The following is a 25,076-nucleotide window of genomic DNA, read 5'->3' as shown; positions in this document are numbered from 1 at the left end:
AACTTAACTAACAGGAAAATGAAGGCGGCTGAGGCTTTGTATTACAAAAAATTAATTGAATCCGCCCAAGGCCCTAAAGAGATGTGGCGCACATTGAATTCAGCTTTGGGAAAAAAGAAAGTTGAAAATTTGACATTTCAACTGCAGGAAGGTGTACGTGTTACATCAGAACCTAAAGCTGTCGCCTCTAAATTCAACAAGTTCTTTGCAACCATTGGATGTCGCATTGCCAAACAATTGTTCTTTGTATCAAAGGATGCCTGGAAGAAATACGAATCTGCTGTCCAAACTGATGATGAAAATCTATGCGAACTTCATTGCGTCAGTTCTAAAGTTGTTTCTAAGATTTTGCACTCATTGAAGGTCAACAAGGCAGCTGGACTAGACAAAATACCGGCAAGATTGGTGAGAGATGCCGAAGAGGAGCTTGCTCCCTCAATAACATATCTCATTAATAAATCGATCACAGACGCAACTGTTCCTGCCTTATGGAAGGTCGCACGTGTAACCCCTCTGTATAAAGCTGAAGACAAACTTTTGGTTGAAAACTATAGGCCTATTTCTGTGCTGCCGGTTCTAAGTAAAGTTTTGGAAAGAGTGATACACACACAAATGAGTGCTTATCTAGATCACCTGGGCTGGTTATACAAACATCAGTATGGATTTAGACGCGGGCGTAGTACGACACAAGCTGTGGGTCAACTGAACAACTCTGTGCTTGATGCCATGGATGGAGGAAAAGTCGCTGGTATGCTATTTCTCGATATATCCAAGGCATTCGACTTTATAAATCACAAGATACTCCTGGGAAAGCTTGAACACATAGGACTAGCAGCAAGGAGTCTGAGATGGTTTAAATCGTATCTTGCAGACAGACGGCAATGCGTGTGTATAAACGGGGAGGTATCAGAGACTTGCCCTATTGACCTAGGTGTGCCACAAGGAAGTATCCTAGGCCCGCTTCTATTTAATGTTTACATTAACAGCTTGTCAGCTGCTGTAACGAAGAGTGAACTCCTACTGTATGCGGATGATGCTGTTTTAATAGCTGCTGCGTCGACACCCCAAGAGCTTAATGATGCCCTTCGACATGACTTCACCCTAATCTCCGACTGGTACACCAACAACAAGTTAACGCTTAACGTGAAGAAGACTAAACTGATGCTTTCGGGTAGCAAGACAATGTTGTCTCTGTTTAACGACTTCCAGTTTTCTACTGATGAAGGGCAAATAAATCGTGTTTCGTCTTTCAAGTATCTAGGCGTATTATTGGATGAGAGATGGAAATGGAAAATGCACGTCAATAGCCTCTTACAAAAATTAGGACATCGCCTATCAGTCTTTAATCGAATCTATCATATGCTGGATCAGAAAAGTCTCATGGCATATTTTAATGGCCTTGTCCTACCACACCTACAGATTACGCAGATATTGTCTGGGGTGACCAGCCTGGTCTTGCAACACAGATGACACAATTACAATCTTTTCAAAATCGTTTTGCGAAGAAGATCGTTGAGTCGAAAATGTCATCAGCAGAGGCCCTGACGTCGTTGCGGTGGGTGTCTTTAAATGCGAGGCGGTTCGGTCATCGGTGTTGTGTTGTGCAAGATGCAATGAAAGGTAGCATCTCCGAACATTTCGGTGTTTTCAGATCCACCATGAACCAACAACACGGTTATAATACCCGAAATGGCTACATGCCCAAAGTCAGTAGGCCAAGAACGGAATGGGGAAAATGCAAAACATTTTATAAAGCCATTAATGACTGGGCCACACTACCTAGTGTTTTAAAGAAACTGATGCCGAAAACTATTTTTAAATACAAACTGAAACAGTTTTTATTAAATCATTTTTAACCTTAGTTAGTAGTATTTTAATTCTTGTTCTAATTTTTAATCTTAGTTAGCGTACCGCATAGGTTTTATCTTTTTATTATATTTTAGATTTTAATGTATTTTAAGGTTAAACATTTATTTTTTCAGAGGACCCTCCTGAAAACCACCCCTAGGTGATTGGAGGCCTCCTCTTAAAATATTATGTATTATTTATTATTTATTATTATTTTATCGGTCTGATAGTTGCCCCTTGGAAATTTGATGTTTTTAAAACTACAGTCAACTCTCGTTATAGCGGACACGCTCGGGGCGTCGTTTAGTGTCCGTTATTGCGAGAGTCCTTATAGCGGGAGTCATTTCCAATCAAACCTTATTCCCCGGGGATCTGGATTTTGTCCGTAAATTTATAGCGAGTGTCCGCAATAGCGGGGTGTCCGCAAGGCGAGAGTTGACTGTAGCATTATTAGCCCTCGAAGTTTTGCTTCTCGGGCTGATATTTGTTTTAAGAACATCAAATTTCCGCGGGCAACTGTCAGCTGATAGTTCCACAACAGAAACACTCCATTGTTTAAATAGCATGTATCAAATGTAACTTATAACAGCGCACCACCTGATTCCTTTCTAGAAGGTTATGGACTTTTTACTTGAGGCATTTTTTCCCTCCACGTACTTCCCCCATAGGCTTTAACAAAAAGTTTCACTATAAAAAGAGATGGTACTAATGACAACTAGGCTAATTCAGGGCTCGAAATAACGGCCGTTCAACGGGCAATGTCTGGACTGATTGTTGAGTTGAGCGGTCAACCTTTCGTCTTGCCGGTCATGTTGACCGGTCACATTTGATCGTTTTGAAAACAAAATAAATTAAAATGTCCATGCTGTTCAGTAACTATCAGTATGTAGCGAGTCACTATGTATTGCCTAACTTTGATCTAAAATCCTTCAGTTGGTGAAATGCGTACGATAATGATATTTAAAATGTTAGGGGGTATCTTACGAACAGTGTATCTATTGTGTATACACTTAAGCTTACTTTCATTTCGCAGCTGTAATTTATTTTTATTGTTGACAATGAGTGCTTTAAAGTGCTCTAAGCTCTATGCAATGACTTTTTTACAAATATACGACGCCAGTTTTGGTTTAGGGGCCCCTGTTTTAAGAGTTATTTATCTTATAAACCAGAAACGACACGTGACCGAGCTAAAATGAATCTGGCCGGTCCAGAGACTCTTTTGAAATTATTTCGAGCCCTGTAATTAAGAAAATTTTTCGAAACACTGTCACGGTTATTTTTTTTTTTTCGTTTCACTTGATGAATTATTGAGTAAAAGAAACAATGGTCACTCATGGTCTTGAAAAAGGCACATATTGTTTGTGAGCTGTTGCACTTTGTTTTACTTGTTTGGTTAGCAACTTCAGGTACAAATTGCCAATGCCAGACCCCTTTAAACTGGAACTTCATGTGCTTCTCAAAACAGCAGAGCAGACACAAATGTATTTTCTCAAAGCTTTATTGTGCTGTACACTAAAAAGTTGTATTTCAACATGGAATAAGATAGAAGTTTACCACTAGAACCTGGGCAACTAAAGAACATACACTGGTATATAACAGGGTGGTAAAGGGGGCGTAATGCATGACATGTGATTTGCACAAAAAGGACTGTGATTCGTGATTATAGCTGAAAACCAAAATTAATATACATCACATAAATATAAATCAATTTATGGTAGTGAAGCAAAACTGACAATCGACACAAAATATAATTATGAAGCCAAAGACTAATTTTGTGTGGAGGACATGTTCTTTTAGCTCGATTCATGCATTTAAGGACTTGTATCACACTTTGAACTAGTTGGAGAAATCAGATCTTGCAACTGCGCAAATTAACTAATCAGTTGAAGCTCATTTTCTTCAAAAAGCATACTAAATGCATGATTTGTGAAATGGTCTAAAACATGTATGTGACTCGAGATTGAAAAGAAAAAAGGCTCATGATTCATGATTGGAACATCCTTACCACCCTAATATAATGGTACTCTGTATTTACTCGAATGAGCGCCCCGGCGCTTATTAAATTTTCGCACCTCAAGCGCCGCGCTTATTCAAGGGTGGCGCTTATTTGAGGGCGGTGCTTATTTAAAATGTGGACGCAACCAAGAATCTTATCTTTTACAGTAGTTGAAAATAACATCTTTTGATTGTCAGTATTCGTCTTTTGCTAGAGAAAGAAGTGGAGCTAACTGTTCTGGCAAAGTTCGTGGCCTTCACAACATTTAGAGAACTACGTATTGTAAGAATGTTGGATAGAAAATTAATGGGCGAGCAGTAAAACAATCACCTTGAACTGCAAAACATCGCTTTTGATGGAAAGAAGTGTCCAAGTTTGTTGTAGAGTACTGTTGTTTTGCAGTGCTGTTTTAAGTTAAACGGAATTCCTCGAATGAGCGCCACATCGAGACTGCGGCGCTTATTCGGGGGCGGCGCTTTTTAACTCTTTTGTCCCAATTGCAGCGCTTATTCGAGGGCGGCGCTTATTCGAGTACATACGGTAACTAATTCTTGTCCATAACAAACAGCTACATCAACATGAATTTGAATCTAATCAAAAACCAGTTCTGAACAGAATAAATATGCTCAGTAACTAATGTCTTTGGAAAATAAATATTAAATAATTCCATTGTAGAGTACCAGTAACATTAAATCCAAAGAGAGCCATATTTAATCTCTTTCAATGGGATACTTGCACTTGGAGGTAATGTGACCTGCACTCTGTAAAGTGTCAACATGGCACAATCTTATCCAGAAATGTGAAATAAAAAAAATCTGTAATGGCGAGACTTTCTGTTTGTTGAAATTTTGCATAGAAACACTTTTGTTGTAAAATGTTGGGACAGCTTTGCCATCCAAACCGACCCAAGTTATAAAACCCTCTGATAGGGAACCCTAACACCACATTATGTAGGGATTTTAGATTACATGACCTCTAAGTGCAAGTGGCCCTTTTGACTGGTAAAACACTACCAAATTACAAAAAAAGTTCAACTTGCTAATAAATCCAAATTGAAAAATTTTACTTTGATGTGCACAAAATGGCATGTGACATCATGATAGAGCAGTTTTCAATTGAGTATCGTAAAACCAAAACCAAAGTATTTACTCTGGCCAATCACAAAGGACACAGACAATCCAGTGAACCAATCAAAACTCGAAGTAAATACATGTAGCTGGCACGAAGCGCGGGAAAACGTGCGCGAGCGAGTCACGATTGGTTTTGGTTTTAGTTCTGATTGGCTGAGAAAGTGGCGCGAGATTTTTAAGCCAACCACAAAGCGTAGTAATGCAAAACCAAAGCAAACGCAATTTACTTTCGACACTCAAGTGAAAACCACTCTATTTCACATCTGGTAAATTTTGTTTCAATTGTTGAAGAAAACTAGCCTAAATTCAAACTGTTGATCAACTTCTTCATTGATAAAATGAACGGTGACCACATGTGGAGCACTGGAAACCAACCCTACTACCAACACACAAATGTAGCAGAACAGCTCACCCCAGAGCTTTAAATACCTTTTCGCAATTAACACAAGTGCACAAGTCAAAATATTTAAGAATTGTTGTTTCCAGCTCTTTTTGTTGTGTAATTTAATTAAGCTGAGTAACTGCATAATTATACAGGTCAAAACAAGCAAAAGGCCTGGAACTGATGCAAAATGGTTAGCACATTTCCTGTTTGGAATTTTTGAGTCACTGTACCTTTCAAGATGTTCCGTTAATTTTGAAGCATCAGCTCCAGGCATTTTGCTGGTTTTGACCTATATATTAATTTCTTTGGGTAAACCAAAAATAGTTTTACCACTTACATCCCAACCTGGCGAAATTTACAGAAGTTTTAATGGTAAACAACCCAGGTTTTATTTGGAAACCACTTTTAGGCCCATGATGTGCATGCAACTTTTTTAAGAGAAAGGAGGGGGGTTGATAGGCCTTCACTAATAATGATACCACTTTTTCATATTTTTTCTAGATCTACACCTGTACATTTTTGAAAAGGAAGTGTGACTTCATACATAACGAAATTAACTTGATAATATAACTTAAAACAAGTGTTCAAATACTGTACAAGAATTAAGCTACTTCTTCATGTTACGCTAAAAATACTGTTCATCTTGTATTAAGAATGTGAGCTTGACCCTTGGCCCTTGTTTGCTTTGATTGTTTCAAAAAGTCCTTTTATCTCTGCCATGCTTTCATGCAACAACTTGACAAACCTATCAGAGTCAGACTGCTTTGAAGAGATCTTGGAAGAAATGTGAAAGAAAATCTTGTGATCATCAGGAACCATGTAGGAAACACCATAGCCATCATCAGCTACTGGACCAAATCCTCCACCAGGAGAAATCTGTTGACAGATCAAATCCACTTCATCTCAGATGCATAGATTCACCTTGCTTTCTCACAAGTGCTCTTCTGAGACTAAGTACATGAATAAAGCCTTAACTAAAGATGCACTTGGATCAAATGCCTACACTTTCAGGGTTTATCCCAGTTCCTATACCATAAGGCAACTTACTAGGAGTATCGATATTGCTCCTCTCTAGTCTCTCTCTGGACTGGATGATGATTCAAAGGTGGCCCCAGACATTATCCTTTAGTATATACCACACAAGTGAATAGTGCTTTTCGCACATGCTGATTGGTTTACTCGGAGGTGATAAGCAAAGTACTATTCACCTCCGAGCAGCTATAAAGGAAACAAACTGCCTTCGCGCATCGCTTTGTTTACCGAAAGTGAAGTTTTAGTCCGCTAGTTATTCAACTTGTGTGGTATATACTACATGGCTAGTAGAAAATCAGGGAAAAAAGTAGTGAAATCACAGCTGTCACTAGCCACTTGGCTAGTTAGCAAAAAAGCTAGTCTAAAGCCCTGTACTAAAACAGTTATTCACCTCAGTGTCGGTAAATGTGGTGGATATTTACCTCCACTAACGGTGAATAATTGTTAATTAATTCTCCCTTAGGGTTTGTACATTTTTTTTCTGTCTAAAAGTTCACAGCTTTCTCATTACTAGTTATGACCATATGGGCAGATTAAAACAATGAAGTCTTAATATGTCCCACAAAATCAGCAATTTCTGGCAGGCTTTCAGCTAAAACCACCTGGTCATTTTGAACATTATGGAAATTATTTAATGACCATGAATAAATTTATTTGTTCACACAATAATGTGGTTTTAAGACATCCCACAAGAAGTAAAATTTACATTATTTTCAGGTCTAAAAATGATGCCATCTTTTCAATATTGCATCCATACAATTAACCTAAGGACTTTCTATAAATAGAAATTAAATTGTTGTCCTTTTGGACCTCTTTTAAATTGTTTTAAGCCTTGTCTTACAGGTTTGTCTGACTTTTATATGTAACTTCAGTCAAGCACTATATACATGAACTGTTTGACAAAAAAAACCTACCAAATGCATAAGTTCTGGTTCTGAAACACTAAAGTGTTGACCAGCCATTTGTTGTTGAGGTTGCTGGCTTGTTGATAGTGTCCATGGAAGGGTCAAGGCATTCTTCAGAAATTCACTTTCCTGGAAAAAGGAAAACAACAGTTATAGCTGTGAACAATTGAATATTACAGTCCGACCTCTATTAAAGGGACTGTGTCACGGCTAAGTTAATCTTATGTTATTAAATTTTGCCAAATATTCGCTATGAAACTAAATGTTTGCAAAGAAATTAATTCTTTGATACTAAATGACAAAACCATAGCTTCCTTGCAGCTAAATGTTCCCTCCGGGCGTCATAAATTAAAGTTACAAGCAGACAAGATTAACTTTGAAAACTGTTCCGCCGGACCATATTTCAAAAGCCCACATCGCAATCCGTTTCAATCTTCGACACTTTTGGCCATCCATACGTTCTTTTGCATTTGGTGTGTTATTTAAATATTCCTTCACTGTTTTAAGAGGTTATTTTATACATTTAAACAAATTTGATGGTCATTTCCTATGCCTAAGTTTGGCTAAAATCCGTGACACGGTCCCTTTAAGCGGCCACCCTCCATTAAACGGCCACCTTCCAAAGTCCCGATTTATTTGTCACTGAACTTCTGTATTTGATACCTCTACTCAACGGCCACTTCTATAAAGCGGCCGCGGCCACCTTTTTGCTGTCGCAAGTGTATTATTTATATGGGTTTTTACCTCAAGCGGCCAGCAAATAATCTTTCCTAGCAAAATGGTGACAGATGATATATACGTCCGTGAAATATCTTGTGCTAAATTTTTTTACATACTAACAGAATATACTGTTGATGCAAAAAGGCCTAAGAAACTTGTCAACGATGTTTTTCATATTTTTCTGTTCATTTTCAAGATCTATTCTATGAGACAATAACTAAAAACAGAACTGACAAGTATGAATCAAACAAACCTTGAATTTTTGCAAAAGAATTTAGATTTGACTGCATAGACTAAACAACTAAATAAAAAGAACTTACTATAAAAAATAAAAATAAAAAAACAGAAAAAAAACTTACATATCCTTGTCCCCTGCACACAACAAAGAGGGCAAACAGATGTCTGTCAATGCCCTTGCCATTCATACAGTCCTTGTACATCTTAGCATGAAGCTCTGCCGCTTTGTGAAGCAGTCTATATTTCTCTTCTGGAGCAACTGTTTCATCTACAAATGCTGTTACAAACTCTTTAGCCTCTATTGTCAAGCTGCGGACAGTTTCTGTCCTTCCATGGAGATAGAGGCGTGTCATGGAGGACTCGTATGTGAGTGGGTGTCTTCCACCAGAATCTCTGTAGTAGGCAACTTGTAAAGCCAACTGGATGAAGGCATCAGGACTTACCTGTCAGGAATAAACAGCAAACAGTATTTATCAGAAAAGCAGAACTATATTTTGAATTTTGTGTTATAAGCAGACAAGATGCAAGTCCAGTTTTGTTTGTTGCTCATTGAAGGGGCCTTTGTTAATTTTTTCTTAGATTTGAATGAACTACAGTCGAACCTCGATTATCCGGACTTGTTGGGACTAGGCTAAAATATAATAGTCCGGATAATTGAGAGTCCGGATAATCGAAGGAATGAATATTAATGAGCCAAAAATAAAACCAGGGCATCCATCTGACAGGATACGGTGGTGCGGATCCGCATAGTTTGCTAACTTCTGCATCCTCTGCATTTTTGACGCATTTTTGCGCATAGAACAAAAAAGTTGCTTCATAATAGTGATAAATCAGCTGTTAATAAACCTTTAAAGAGAATCGTTTAAAGCGCAGTTAATGGAGCGTGACGCTCCCGAGGCCCCTAGTGGGTTTTCTATTTATGTTCTAGTGTAATGTAACGCAACAGAACTTTAGACCTTTTCTTGTCTCAACAAGACAATGGTTATAATATATAGTACACATTTCGCCATTGGGCTAAACTCAGACAGCTGTCTGGCTATAAATAGTGTAAGGTTTGAACTTTAGCATCATTCGCTAGCAATATCGCTACTGTAACTTTAGTTCGTCTAAAAAATTGTAATTCCCACCCTCCCTCCCTTTGGAGGTTTGTTTATTGTTATTAATAATAACTTGGGGTTCACCACTGTGTATCACGCTTTCGGTTAAGTCTCGCAGCGACTTCCCCAAGCTTCGTTTAGTAAACTTATTTTACGCTCTTTATGCCTTTTCTTGTCCGATCCAGCAGGTGCCCGCGGAGTCTGCTCGTATTGCTGGGGAGATAAGTAAGGCTCGTGAAGTCACAATTGTCTATACTGTAGCACATTGCTGACTGAAGGTCAGCTCGTAGTGCCGTTTAAAGTTAGGCTTATAGGACGCGTAAGCTTATGGCCCTGCCAACTTGTCCGATCCAGCGCAGGTTTTACCGCTGGGGAGATAAGTTTGGTAACGCAATGGAAGTTCGCTTGTCACGCCGATTGCGGAGCGGTGATCCCCCCTTAATGCCATATACTGTGTGGTTATTGTGTTTATTTACTTTATAAATGTCCAAAGCGAATTTGCATAGGAACTGCGACATTAACCATCCTCGCAAACAAAAATTCCAAAGACATTGATCATTTTGCGGCAGTTTTTCTCCGAAAAATGCGACAAAAACAGGCCACTTGACTTCGTTCGCAAACAATTTTGATCTCCAGGCGTTCCATGCGTTTTTTCATGTTGGGCCTGGTGACTAGACGTGGTGCAAACTTGCGGCGTCAAACGATCGAACACTCTACGATGTTTTAGTCCTCCTAGAAGAATTTAAACATTCTGAATTTAGCCATTTTGCCTTGTAAACTTCAGTATAATACAAGTAAGCAAAGACAGAAAGCAAATTTATTTGAGTGAATGTTTTTATGGCTAGTGGAAACTGAACAATGAAGTTGCCTACTGAAGTATTAAATGTTGTTTGATTGGAAACTACACATCATAGGTTTTCCAAGGGTTTTTTGACAGGTAAACAACCTTGAAATAACGTTTTAAGGTGGCTCCATAGGGTTTTGAGATATTACGGCGCGCGCACAAGTAATACCCATCAAGAGATCATTTTTGCGTTATTTTTTAAACTAGCATAATTTAAAATTAGTGGAATGCGTTCGGTAGGGTGGGGTGATAAGGGTGAAGGGCAGGGGAAACTGGAGGCATGGGGTGGGAAGTATGATATTATATTTCAATATTTTCCTGATATCTGAGGTCTGTTTGTCATGTGCAAACTACAATGAAAAGTTCATGTATAAAAATGTATGACATTGCCAAGCTGATGAAACCTGATCTGCTTGTACCAACCCATCTTTCTATAAAACCATAAAAGAAGAATATTAAAACCCTTTTGATTGTGCCAAGCGAAGTGGCTAAAGGTCTTAAATGAATCCAAAATAGAGTACAATGTATATCAAGAAGATACTCTGGAAAATGTTGATACACTGTATAGTTATTTGTCAGTAATATATACTAACAGTAACAAAAGACTACTAAACTGAAATGTAGCCATTTCAAACATTTTGATACCAGTCGATTAGTAACAGCTTTTTATTTCCTTACAATAATAAAATACAATAGATGTAACTCAACAGTAATTTAAAATGGCTCAACAACTTGAAATAGTCTGCATTAAGCTTTGCTTAGGGTGGCCGAAGGGAGTATATTGGTGTATTATAATATCGAGTCTCACAAGTCTGTACGCAGAGAGAAGTTCAATCGGTTTAGTAAAGCAGCTGAGTTGACACGTCACAATTCGGTGTCTTCACCGAGGGCGAATTGCAGCCTCTGTTTTGTAGAAAACAAACCACTACACAGCCTTTGAGAAGTTAGCTTTAGTCATATTTGCTACTCAGTACTGATGCTCCGAATATAGATACAACTTCAATTACAGCTTACCTTGGAGAAAACTGCGAAAAATAATCAAAATATTAACAAGCGAAGGCAAAAGAACGAAGAAAGCACCTGTGAAAGCACAGTCGAAAGTACATGAATTACCAGCTTTGAGCCTGTTATCCTTTCATCGCTGTTGTTGTGTTGGCGAGAAACAAAAATACCAGTGCTTGTCGCCGCGAAGAAGCTCGCATAATTTTTCACAAACGGTCACTATTTTAACGACGTTCGGTGGCGGACTAAAACTCTGCTTCCCTGGATAAAACCCTGTTATGCTTTCCATGTTTTTTTCGGTATTATTTTAACTTCGGATAAACATTTCGGCCACTTCTTCAAACAAAACACGTTTGGGTGATTCTAAAATGGACGCCATATTGAAACACCACGAAGCACATGGCACGGAGATGACGTCATTCGCCCCTGAAAAATTTTCTGGGGCGGCCAAATTGATGACCATACAAAGATAGCCCAAAAAACTCGACTACAAACGGATTAGGACAGCGTTCTCCTTCGTCGAACGCAACTAGTTAAATAAAAGCTGCCGAAATATTAAAAACAAGGACTAAAATATGTTGTGCATTATTCTTTTTTAAAATAACGGCCTTTGTTTTTGAGCTACATCTACTCAAAAAGTGCTATTTTTTGGTGTTTTTATGGCTTTGATCTTAAATTTCTTTAATTTTCTTCGGTGAAAATTTTTGAAATTCTCCCAACGGATTGAATCTGATGAGAAATAACTTTTAAAAACAAAAAAAGTAGGGGTTGTCCAGGTCGTTTTTGCGTTTTTGGTTATTTTGTGTTTTTTTGACTAAGCAAAAAAACTGGCTTACAGATTTTTTTAAAAAAACGGCAAAAAGGGCAGTTAAAATGGTATAACATCTATGCCAAATTTTAAGGAATTTCACCGAAGGAAACTCTAGTAAATACAAGGGGAAAATTACGTCATCAGAATAGAAATTGTCCAAGATCGCTATTTGAGCATGCGCGAACTTTCGAACCATACGAGTTGATGTGTAAGGACGAGCGTTCCCTGTTGTTGTCGGTTTTTGTGCGAATATCTGTTAACCCCAAGGTTAGTTACAGACATACCTTAATCCTATATGTAGCAGAATCTCTGAAATTCTGCTCGAAGTATCTCACAATCGCGAAGACTATTCTTTATTTTCTCTTTTGCTTTCGATCGTACGAACTTCACAAAAGCGGCCAGAAGCACCGCGGACGTTGTAAACACCTATTTAGGGTGTTGTAAACTCTTTTATCTGCTCAACACAGGAAAGCACTGGTGTTGTTTCATTGGCAGGAAGCAAGTCTAGCGTTTTCTCGCCGAAAATTTCACGCTCGCGTGAAGCCGCCATGTTTGTTTTGATTTGCCGGCATTTCAAGCTCGCCCTTTCGTACCCATTCTTCGCGCGGTCAAGAAACCCTATGGAGCCACCTTAATCGCTGTAGAACGAGTACATCTGGTGTTGAATGTGACTTATAAATATTCATGAAAAAATTGGGACCAGAGAAGGAAGTCCGGATAATCAAGAAATCCGGATAATCGAGGTCCGGATAATCGAGGTTCGACTGTACTTTTTTTCGGTCAAAATAATACCAAAAGCCAATGTGGGCTTACAGCTAATACATAATAATGAGCACCAGACATTCAAACTTTGACATTATTTTAATATGCCAGAGCCAACACCGCAGAGATTGATCATTCTAAGAGTGTAGAACCTTGGTTAACATTAGACTGCAGGCAGTCTCTCTCTTTTGCTCTAAAATACATAGAACAAATGCAAAATAGTGAACACAGGCAAGCGTGACATTCGCTTGTACCGGTGCCTGTGCAACTCGTTGCGCTTGGCTTCGGCACTCGCCACCCAAATATCGTGCTTGATTGTGCTCCCTATTTTCACCTTCCTCCCACAGATTTTAGGGCAAACAAGAGACTGCTGAGTGCTCACAATCTAGGTTAACATTTGCTTAAATGTATCATTTTCGTAGTTCATTCCATAACCCATACAGAAGAGCACTACAAGAATTAAGTTTGTCTTTGGTTAGCATCTAAGGCCATTAATAAAAAAAACTAACCTTCATAGTTTTGATGAATCCTTTTCCAAATGCATCATGAACTATTACTTTATGTTGAATGTCGTCATTATTCTAGCATACAAATTAAACATTTTTAAGTTTTTACTCAATGTGCAAAGCCAGACAAGTAAGTTAAATCAATTGCAAAATATATATGGAAAGCTGTGTACATGCGTGTTTTGCCTGCTTTGAGAGTAGGAGACAGGAGGGTCTAATGAGTCAAACAATGTTGTGTAGGTATGACAAAGGCATCTGAAGCCTAAAGCTATCTTGTTGATAATTAATACACCACAAAGGTTTGAAAGAAATGACCCTCCCCTCTCCCCCCCCCCCTGAAATAAGCAATGAAAGTTCACTGCTTTTAGCAAAATAATTTTGAAAGAGACCACCCTCCAAAAGTAACAACAATCCAAAGCAGCGACCTCAAATGCAACTTGACAGCTGACTTGCATTTATAAGGAAATATCAAATAACAAACTTGGTATGTACCAAATGGTTCTGGTGTTTGTTTTTGGATAAATTGCTATACTCTGATGTATTTTTTTTTCTGTAAGTTGTGTCTCTATACATGTAAAGTATAACCAAACTGATTGCTTACACAAGCATTGTGTGGTTCCAGAAAATGTCCATACTCCCCCCACAGAAGGGATTGGAAATTCCCTGGGGTGGAAGGGGTCTCAAAGGCCAAAAATTTTAAGGAAATGTATGAAGCTTAAATGGAATTTCCAGAGGGGGTGAGGGTCTTAGGAAAAAACCCTTCTGTGGGGAAGGTATGGATAATTTATGGAACAACACATTTGTTCAAAGATTTTTATTTTATTAACTGGTTTCATCGACATAAATTATGGTAGAAGTTAAATAACTACCCAGAAGTAGCGAATCTCTGAAAGGAAAAGGCTACTACATTGGAACTTGGCATTACCATACAATGACAATAGTAAAACTATAAAGCCATTTACCTTTTGTGCAAACTTGACAGCATTTTCAACAATCTCTGCTAGTTTAGGAGTCATATCCCAGTACAGTCTGGAGGGCTTCTGAAGGTTATGGGTCCTCAAGCTGGCACTCTTGTGAGCTCCACCAATGGGGGTACATTTACCCTTATCATTGTATGTTCTGTAAACATATCTAAAGGACCAGACAATAAACATTAAATATCACTCATTCCCTTCTCCAATAAAAATATTTATTTATTTATTTATTTCCCATCAACAAGATGAAGTTTGTTTTATTAACCCCCTACATGTACAACTGACTGAATGAAAATACACACATGTATGCATACAACTCTTCAAAATGTTATAGCTCCCAAGAGCAGCAACACCTTAAACTTTGGTCTGGCACTGGATTTACAATGCACCTCTACATCATACACATCAAGACTACAGCAAATAGGAGCTTTAGCAATCATAAAAGTGACAGCAATGACAATGTTGATAAAAAAGCGCAGTTATCAATGTCAAAGCTCATCCTCATGTTGAATATTGAAAGTTGGTCTTCAATTTTCAAAATATGCAGAGGAGAGTTAATTATATATATTGAACAGAAGTTTGTCTTTGACATTGTAGGGTATAAAAAAAACTCTTAATAATTAGCATCAAAAGGAAAAACTCATTGTTTTCCCTTGGAGCCAGTCCTGTACAAAAGTACATTGAGGATTTTTCATTTGTTAGCTATACCATGATTATAATTCAAGTTACATTTAGCATCTCTCCATGACACCACCCCCGTTCCCCTTTCAAAAGGCCTTTGAAAATAAAGGTATTATACTTTAACAGTATCTTAGCAGACCCATACATAAGAAGTTTTAAATTTACATTAATTTTTCAAAAAATAGTGACAACCCTGCTCTAAAACATTGACAAACAGTTGCCGTTGCTTGCATCTAAGTGTGAACATGTCATGCCGAAACACAATCTAATTGGGTATTAAACATGGCATGATAGATCGTCAAACATCTGAAGTTTAGCAGACCATAACACAAACTTTCGCAGTCAAAATGTTCACTACAAACGAATCCAAGCAAAACATTCAACCTGGAGGGCCACTTTCTGGAAAGGCATATGCATTTGACATAGATCAGGATCAATTTCTCTGAAGAAGTCTCCTATATCTAATCTTTCCACCATTTCGAAGCTGGCATGTGTTGAACTTTTTGTGACTAATCATGCCACGTTTCATACCCAATTAGATCATGTGTCATCACATGTTTACGCTTGGATGCAAGCAACGGTAAACGTCTTTCAAACTTACTCATAAGTAAGGGCATACTCAAACATGTGCCCAATAACAGGTGCATCAGCCCAAGCATGCTCAGCATTGATGCCACATTTACCATCTGAAAACACCATGAAACAGAAGCTTTTGTCAAACCAGAAACTTCGGCCATCACCATGAAGGAGATACTTGGCACGGTCACTTAACTCGGTGAATGACTTTTCTTCCAGAATCACCTGCAAGGTCAAAACAACAAATTTGTCAGATGAAGAGGACTACATGACTCACCAACCAAACATTTTCGACATGTTAACTACAGACAAAGATTTTTCTGAAAGTTAAGCAGCCAATACAGGGCTCGAAAAATCCGCTAGCTGGACTCCCCGGGCTTCCGAAAATTTTCGTTTGACTAGTGAATAAAGTCCTTTGCTAGCCCAGTGGGCTAGCAAGCCACTTAAAAGCCCATTTGTTAAATTGACTGGCAAGATCTGCATTAAAATATTTAGAAAAGATGTTTCTTATGAAATTGATTACATGAAAAGTAGGTAGTGTTGTTATCTATTACTACATATACCACGAAGGAGTCAAAAGCGTGTTCAAAAGATGGTGAGTATGAGATATTAAGAGAATATTCACAAGGCATTCTATGTGGACGGGAGAAGTCTGGGAATCACTTTAATTGGTCCTTGGGTCCCTTGGACATGTCCAAAGAAGTACATAGCATGTGGGATGCTACGATTGTATTTCCCTTTGTTTCTTTCAATGAGCCTTTTGAACTTTGGCTACACACAGGAAAAAAAAGGAGATGGTGTTGCTCAAGATCAGCGTAAGCATAGTGCCGATCGGCCAGCTGCTGCAGATGAAGTTCAGACCAAAAACAAGAAGTATGATACGCAGCGAAATCGGTTGTTTCTTCCACAGTGGAAAACAAAATGGCCGTGAGTGGTGTATGACGAAGAGTATAATGTTTTGCCAAACTTGTAGCAAATATTCATCTTTAACGGACAAATCCAGCCCTTTATTTAGTGGAACATCACATTTTCGCGTTGATCCGTTGAAGAGTTTTTTTTTGTGACTGTGTGTGTATGTGTGTACTTAAGCATAAGACTGGCTCACATAACAAATGTGTACTGGGCTAGAGCTCTCAAGCTTTGGGCTAGTAAAGTAGCAATACCAGCTAGCCCATGGCTAGAAAGACTTCAAAAATTTTTTCGAGCCCTGCAATACTTTTAGGAAAGCAGTATAATTATTTATATACAACATCTACCAGACATGTCTTTAAAACTCTATAACACGCAACTAACAAACTTCAAGCAGAAGGTACATGTACAGTGTATCAAGTTCCAAAGAGCAGGGGAAATTAACTTAGTATGCACTCTCACTTGTCTTACCACAAACATGGCCTCCTCTATGGCCTCCAGAGTCTGTTGATTAAGACTTTCTGAAAAGTACTCCTTTCTGATTGTAGCCCATTCTGTTCTAGGCAATGCTGTAAGAGCTGGTACACTGCCATCAGGCTGGTCTTTAGTGACTACATTTTGAAAAATGCAACAGAGTTACAAAATTGTTGGAAAATGCAACAGAGTAACAAAACTAACTGAAACAAAATAGGGTGGGAAATTATATACAACTGGAAAACAACAACAACTATTTTTTATTTTCTTTGCTTGAAATATTAATTTTTTTCAATTAGATTGACTCACAGGTTAAACGAGTGCTAGAGTTGGTGAACCAGTTTATTTACATGTAAGTTTACAACTATAAACTATTACACAGCACATTAGTTCAATATTCACACTGAAGACATTAATTTTCTCACCATCAGAATGTTTTGCATCTGCTATAATCCACTCAAACTGACTCTCCAAATCCAGCACTGATATGAATTTACCTCTGCTGTTTGTGACAGGTAACATGTAGAAATTACCTCCACAAAACACAGCTATGTGCTACCAAATTGAAAAATAAAATGTTTGTAAGTTCTTTACCCAGAAAAGCATGAACTGTAACAATAGTTTACTTGACCTACATGTATGTTGGTGTGAGAGTTGCGGTAGCCTAATTGGTTAGGCCCCTAGACCAGGCTTTTAGCCAGGATTAAAAAAGTGGGAGTCCAAAGGCCTGACTTTGTCCCCATAGGAGGGCCTGAGGAGCATGCAAGGTGTTTTTCGGCAGTTATGAGTGCAAAGGTATCTAAAGATGTCCAGATTTGCTAAAAACACCTCTGTATACAGTTATTCATATTAATTTTCTCTGAAAAGTGGCCGTCCATAGGACTCCTGGACTCCCACCAGGCTAAAAGCCTGCCCTAGACTCTGGATTGTGAGATCAGGGTTAAAGCCCTGAATCAGGGGGTCAATTAAGTTCTTGAGTAACTTCACTTTCTCAGTGCCTCTTTACACCCTAATGGTGCTGGTGAAATGTTAGGGTAGTCTGCATTGCAGGTACCCAAGAGACATTAATACCCAAGAGACATTAATAGCGTGCAGGGCAGGATATATATAAGGTCTGCATATGAGCCTAGTGGCCCATTAGGCCAAAGCTTATCCCGGTTTCCATATTACGAGGCAACTACGCCTGTAGGAGTATTTTGGATGGGAGGCTAGTCCATTGCAGGGTTACCCCCAAGCAGTAAATTCGCTGGTACCCATCCATACAACTGGGTGGAGAGGGGTACTGTGAGAGTAAAGCGTCTTGCCCAAGAACACAACGCAGTGCTCCAGCCAGGGCTCAAACCCGGACTGCTCGATCCAGAGTCCAGCACACTAACAGTTAGGCCATCATGCCACCCATATATATAGGGCAACCTGAAATAATACTGGGGGTAACATGCAATGGATCAGCATCCCATCAATGGGAAGTAGCAATACTGGGGGTAACATGCAATGGATCAATGGGAAGTAGCAATACTGGGGGTAACATGCAATGGATCATCATCCCATCAATGGGAAGTAGCAATACTTGGGGTAACATGCAATGGATCAGCATCCCATCAATGGGAAGTAGCAATACTGGGAGTAACATGCAATGGATCAGCATCCCATCAATGGGAAGTAGCAATACTTGGGGTAACATGCAATGGATCAGCATCCCATCAATGGGAAGTAGCAATACTGGGGGTAACATGCAATGGATCAGCATCCCATCAATGGGAAGTAGCAATACTTGGGGTAACATGCAATGGATCAGCATCCCATCAATGGGAAGTAGCAATACTTGGGGTAACATGCAATGGATCAGCATCCCATCAATGGGAAGTAGCAATACTTGGGGTAACATGCAATGGATCAGCATCCCATCAATGGGAAGTAGCAATACTGGGGGTAACATGCAATGGATCAGCATCCCATCAATGGGAAGTAGCAATACTCCTAGTCACTTCACACCACAAAACTGGAGAACAATACCGGTCTATTAAACCATGAAGATTTAGCCCATGGGATTGTGGAAGGAGCCAAACTTTTTCAGATATCAATGGATTCTGTAAGTACTATCTTTTTCACCCTGAGCATGTCACCTTGTCATGGTGGTTTAGCTTAAACATGTCTTAATGGTCTTAAAAGCTAAGCTGGCTGGGACCATAGCCGCTTGTAGATTCAACCATGTAGGATGGGTCAAAGGAGAAGAGTGGCCTAACAGATAAACACTCCCCGCCCCATTCACATTGGAGGTTGGATGTGGGGCCAATGGCCCCACCCCTTGAAAAAGCCTTATTAATTACTCTAACTTACACTGGGTCAATTCAATAAAACATTTACAAGTGTAATTTACAAGTGTAGCTATTGTTCTCAACCTTTAAAACAATAGCTACACTTGTAAATTACACTTGTAAAATGTTTTATTGAATTGACCCCAGGTCACAGCATTTGTAACTCTGTCATGCTTATGGGAAAATAACAAGGGTAAGTCAGGCACAATGAGCAGTTGGATTGATTTAAATTTTGAATGATCCAACATTACAAACCTCATGTTCTTGGTGTTCAAAATGAACAATTTCATCCACATCCTCTTTTGGAATTCTGAAAAGAAACAAAACAGTTATAATCAAAACGCAGGGTGTATATTGTAAATAAAAATGATCCTTAAAATGAACCTGATTACAGTACTGCTCAAAAGTAAGTTACTACCCTCCTGTAAGACGAGATTCTAATTAAAATCAATCGCTTGACTGAACACATTGAAATACACTATAACATGTACATGTTTGAATTGTTAGCTTGATGTGATAATGTAATTTATCAATATTCACTTTTTCAGTTATTTCCACTCCCAGTTGTATAACAATATTATTTTGAAGATGACCACTGGTTGACCGTCCGTCCGCAATATCAAGTTGTTTGGAAGGTTCACAAAATGCAAGAGAACATTAATAATGCACAGAGTGCTGTTGCATTTCACTGGCTTTCAGCACATGGACTGAGGCCCTGCAAGGGTAAATTTCAACAGGCGGCATGACCCAAAAAGAAGTGACAGCACTAAAAATGAAATTGCGACAAATCATTAAACAAGAATCATCAGTTCTATGACTGTAGTAGTCGATGGACCTCAGCAAATTCAACGAGTTCCTGTAAGAAGCACATTAGGACTATAGAACACCAATCACACAGGTGCACATCATTTCAAGGTGTTAAGACTTTATATACCTGGTTGTTTTAAATGTCCTTTCATACTGCCACATACAGATAGGAATGGTTTTCCTGATTAACAAAGGTTCCAGGTCCTCTGTTTCAATCTCCTGATAGTACTTCAGAAAGAAGTAGCACATGGTTGCAGCTCTGTGTTAGTAAAAAAAAAAAAAAGAAGGATGCACCAGATATATTCACCAATTGACACAATTGACATCTCAGACTGAACAACAAAATTCCAATAAGCCAATTTGGAAATAAAATAAGGGAACTAGTTAGAAATCAGTTCACACCTTGATGCTTGGTCATATGTAGGGTGCCAGCTCTGGTCTAGACAGTAGTAGTTGCTGTTGATAGGTAGTGGTGAGCGGCCCATGCAATACACATATTTTTCCCACCAATCTGTGTGATAATTTGGGGCCCACCATGACTTCAGTTTTAGGATGAATTGGAGTTTAGGACCTAGGTTCTTTTCAAAATCCTAAAGTAAAAAAAGGTAAAATCAAGATTTTCTGCACACTAGCTATAATGATAAATAGAGATGTTGAATCCACAACTATTGTTTCATGTCAACTAGACAGTGTTTTCATTCTACATTAGAACCATCCTCAGGCAAATCAAATAAATGATAATTTTAAAACTGTACAACCATCCAAGTTTATTTTTTTCCTTTGTGGCCATTTGGCGACTGACTGCTCAAGTTTGGTAGCCATTGAAAAATTTAAGTCGCTAAATTAAGCTCATGCTTTCAATTCTTCTTCTCAATTTTAGTCGCCAGGCTGGCGACTTCGATTCCAATTTAGTTGCCAGCTCCAAAATTTTAGTTGCCATGGGGACTTTAAATGGTCTTAACTTGGAGGGTTGCTGTAAATGAAAAGATGATTCAGTGGCTCAGGTAGGATAAGAACCATCATCCTTGAATTTACAAGTCCACTGCTCTACCATCTGAGCTATAATAGGTATTTGCACACAAGGAACAAAATTACATGTAATAATATCTATATAATTGCTACACGCAAGTGTGAATCCTGATACTAAAAAATATGCATATAAAAGCAGAGGACATGTAACACAAAGGTTGTGGGTTCAAATCGTACCCGAGCCAAAGAAAGGAATTTATAACAGATTGTTCAATAACCAACCACCCTGGCGATAGTTTAATTTTTTACTAGCCTTAATTAAATAAGTTACAACTACAGTGTGTTGATTAAAAATACGCAAACCAACCTTGGAAAGTGCTTCCATCTTTTTGTACTCATCGTCTTCCAAGATTGGTTTCACGGACCGTAAAAGAGCTTTACAAGTGTCACTCAAATTTGGCACAGGCATTCTTGGAAGAGAGTTTTGATAACTGAAGAGTTTTGGGTGATGACCAGCACAAAGCTTTACCATTAGACCCCACAGCAATGTTAGTTTGCTCTGTGATCTTGGGGGCTCATCTGTATTATAATAATCATTATGAAAATGAGTTAAATCTGTATTGACAGAAGTGGAGGCTATAAAATACAACTCAAGGATATAAAATATGTATGACTTATGTAGAGCACTATTTTGAATCAAACGGTGATCATCACTTGAACTATGACTTATGTTTATGTTTTTGATAAGAAAAATTCTTTTGCGACGCGACAAGTTTCGATTCAACCGCTTCTCGCGCTAGCACGCACGCAACATTTAATGCAAACCCGTGAAGATGTTGCAGTGTAACGCAAGTGCTTTGCTTTTGATTCTTGATTTTTGTGTTGCTTTAATTCACCTTTTGCATTCGTGATAGAAAGAATAAAGACCAGCAAAGCGACAACTTTCGATTGAAAAGCTCTCTCGAGTTCGCTAGCACACACATTCATCTCAAATGGAACTTTTCTTACGAGTGAAAAAAGACAAACTGATCGTTGCCAACAAATCAGCACTCTTTCCAATCAGGCAAAAACTTCGAACTTTAGTTGTCAAAACGGCGAAAACTCTCGCGAGAGATTAATCGTTTTCTCGTAAGATAATTGCCGTAATTTATTCCAGACATTTCCACTTCGTTGATTCTCGCGAGACTAGAATCTCATCTCGCGAGAAACGAGACGAGAGGTGGTAACTTACTTTTAGCGGTACTGTATGTCTTTGTATACGTTGTGGTTCAATAATATTATTTATTTAATAATATTATTTAATCCTTGGTTCAAATTTTATTTTCCTTTGTTTTTGGTATGGTAATGTATGATAATGAGTTTAAAACAAAGAAAATAAAATTTGAACCAAGGATAAAATTGAACCACAACATATATATGACTTTGAGTAGACATTCAAATGAAAACTATTGGACAATAAAAGTGCACTTTCAGGTGGTGCTTATGTTTGGTTTCCAATATTCCAGGACATTTTACTTGTGGGGGTTTTAAAGCCCGGGCCAAGCAAGGATGAGCGTTGACGAGAGTTGACTCTCGTGAGAGTTCACGTCAACTCTCATCGACTATCATCAACTTGGGCCAAACGAGAGAAAACTCTCATTGACTCTCATGAAAAATTTGAACATGTTCAAAGTCGATGAGAGCGCATGAGAGCGCACGAGAGTGCATGAGAGTACCATGCCAAACGAGAGTGAGAGTTGAAACTCTCATCATTAACTTTCGTCCTTGTTTGGCCTGGGCTTAAAACGTTCAAGAAAACCTTCAAGAGCTAAGTACACAAATTACTGTATGTATTAAAGAATGGGTATTATCACACTTACACATCCACTGCCTGTAGGCTAAAAGCATCCTCAAGAGATACTGCCGCAGATAGAGAAGAATAATAAAGAACACCACTCCCACCAGAACTGATACAACAATAAGCCTGAAGTTATAAGGATAGGCTTCATCTAAATTAAGCAGATATGTCACTTTCCATAAGGCCGCTGCAACTGGCCGAAGGGAAGATAGCTTATAGAAATCTGTTGCATAGAGCAGAGCAGCAATAACCACCACAGCACTCAACAAGTTGGACCACGTTGTTGGCCATAATCCATTAGTGATCTGTCGGCTGAAAAACAAAATAGAGCAGAAAGGATTGAAACATAAAAATACTTCCAAAAACAGAATTCATATTGCAAACCCAAAAAAATACACAAGCCTGAAATTTTAGACCCAAAAAAATACCTAGTATCAAAATCTCCAACCCAAAAAAATTCATGTCGCTGAAAAAAAGTTCGAATGAATATTTTTCTGAGCCACTGATGGCAATGAAAACCCGAAATGTTCGCTAGGAGATAAGACCCATTAAAATAGGCGTACATTTTTTTGAGACCAACAAAATATGTGACAGATCCCTTGACCCAAAAAAAATACTGAGCGTGTAAATTTTCAACGCCCCCAAAAAATGTCAGACCCCTCACATCCGTCATGTATTCTTTGAGTACCCCCCTGGGTTCAAAAGTTCTGCTCCTCCTAGAAATTTCCCAGTGATATGAACCAAAAAGTTGTGTTCCATTATTTTTGTACATCTAACCAGAATCTTCCCAAAATTTTTGGTAAATTACACCTGTATGGCAAACAACCACAGTTTTTTTTCAAGTAATTTTTCCTTCTTCTGAAGAAGGTTAAAATATCTGTGGGTAGAACTTTTCCACCAGCAACGGGACCATTGACAAAAAAATTTCCATTATACATGTATGTGTCTTCATTGAATATGGGTTAGAATGTTAATTTTGACATAATAACATGTACAGTCTTACACCCTTAAATTTAAAAAAAATATATATAAAAAATATAAAAAAATATAAAGCAAAACAAAATTTTTATTTTGACTTGGAATAAAACGCAAATTGTCATAACTGGGCTCACAAAGAAATTTATGATCTCGAAAAACAGCGGGAGACCAACATTTTGAGGTTCAAAGTCCAATTTGGAATCTCTCAAATCACGCGAAAAATTAAATAGAAAATGCAGATATAAAACGCTTCGGTAAGCCAAAACAATGAGAAGCATAAAACTTAAGACTTAATGTTAATCGAGCGCACATAGGAAGATTTCTCTTTCTGATAAAACAAGTGAAAGCGGAAAAAAATCAAAGTCTTCCGCAGAAAGGACGCATAAGACCGGTTCCTTGTCGATACGTCATAAATAGAATATTAAACACAGTCAGACAGCGTATTCTTGATTTTGCCTACACAACTCCTAGCGACCTCATTTCACGAACAAATTACCGTGATAACCATTAATTCTTGAATGTACTGGTACGAAACTGAAAACAGGAAATTCCAGTGAAGGTTATTTTATACCCTCAAGTTTATAGTAAGCTTACGTACGTACTCAAACACACACAAATGCCGGAAATAATTTTGGTAAACTTACGTAACTACATATTTAAGTTTACCAGTTGCCCCAGGGTTGAAAATGGAAGGATATTTTTATGTTCGACTTTTAACTGTAAATTTTGTTTGAAAACTTGAGCTTAAGCTTATTAACCAAAATGCAAATGATGTAAACACAACTAAAGCTAGCTGAGCTGAAAGCTTGCGTTACCATAACCAAATACTCAAAACGGTCAACCTTTGGACGTTTGAAATAGAGAAATCGTAGATCATGAACGAGATGAAACTTCAATTTCAATAAAGCAACGGTGGGAATTATCATTAGATGATAAATATAAAACAATAACGGTATTGTGACCCACGTGCTTCAACTTACCGAGTTCTGAAAGCGCATCTCTTGAGGGATTTGAAGGTACTTTTTAGCAATTCAACTTCGCCTTCTGTTGTGCTTGTTCCTTCGGCGTGAAGACGAACATCGGGCCTGGTTACAGCCGCCCTGGCTTCAGCCATGGTGTCTTATGACAAGACTTTGCCAAGTTGAAAGTTCGCAGTGAAGATAAAAGCGCTTACAACCAGCACACTTCTCCGTTAAAACACAACTTTGGTTTAGCGTTCACACTGTCGCTTCGCTCTATCTATGTTTTGGTTTGATTTGTGAACCAATCATATTTGAGCTA

At 38.4% G+C, this 25,076-nt stretch overlaps 1 protein-coding gene across 1 annotated transcript; it reads right to left on the bottom strand.

Moving 5' to 3' along the window:
- Positions 1–3,328: 3,328 nt before the first annotated feature.
- Positions 3,329–25,050, bottom strand: LOC144641293 (carnitine O-palmitoyltransferase 1, liver isoform-like). The gene is made up of 14 exons (XM_078500323.1): positions 24,776–25,050; positions 22,840–23,129; positions 21,348–21,559; positions 20,414–20,601; positions 20,139–20,270; positions 19,460–19,514; positions 17,315–17,444; positions 16,887–17,026; positions 15,532–15,731; positions 14,238–14,406; positions 13,279–13,350; positions 8,376–8,696; positions 7,306–7,425; positions 3,329–6,235 (listed from the first exon to the last, which is right to left on the bottom strand). Exons 1-14 carry the CDS (start codon positions 24,907–24,909, stop codon positions 6,008–6,010), a joined length of 2,391 nt encoding a protein of 796 aa, XP_078356449.1. The 5' UTR covers positions 24,910–25,050; the 3' UTR covers positions 3,329–6,007.
- Between the last annotated feature and the right edge of the window lie 26 nt (positions 25,051–25,076).

Source organism: Oculina patagonica, chromosome 2 (genome assembly GCF_052425735.1).
Source record: "Oculina patagonica isolate OP01 chromosome 2, crgOcupat, whole genome shotgun sequence".
NCBI lineage: Eukaryota > Metazoa > Cnidaria > Anthozoa > Scleractinia > Oculinidae > Oculina > Oculina patagonica.
This window is presented reverse-complemented; position numbering and strand designations above follow the sequence as displayed.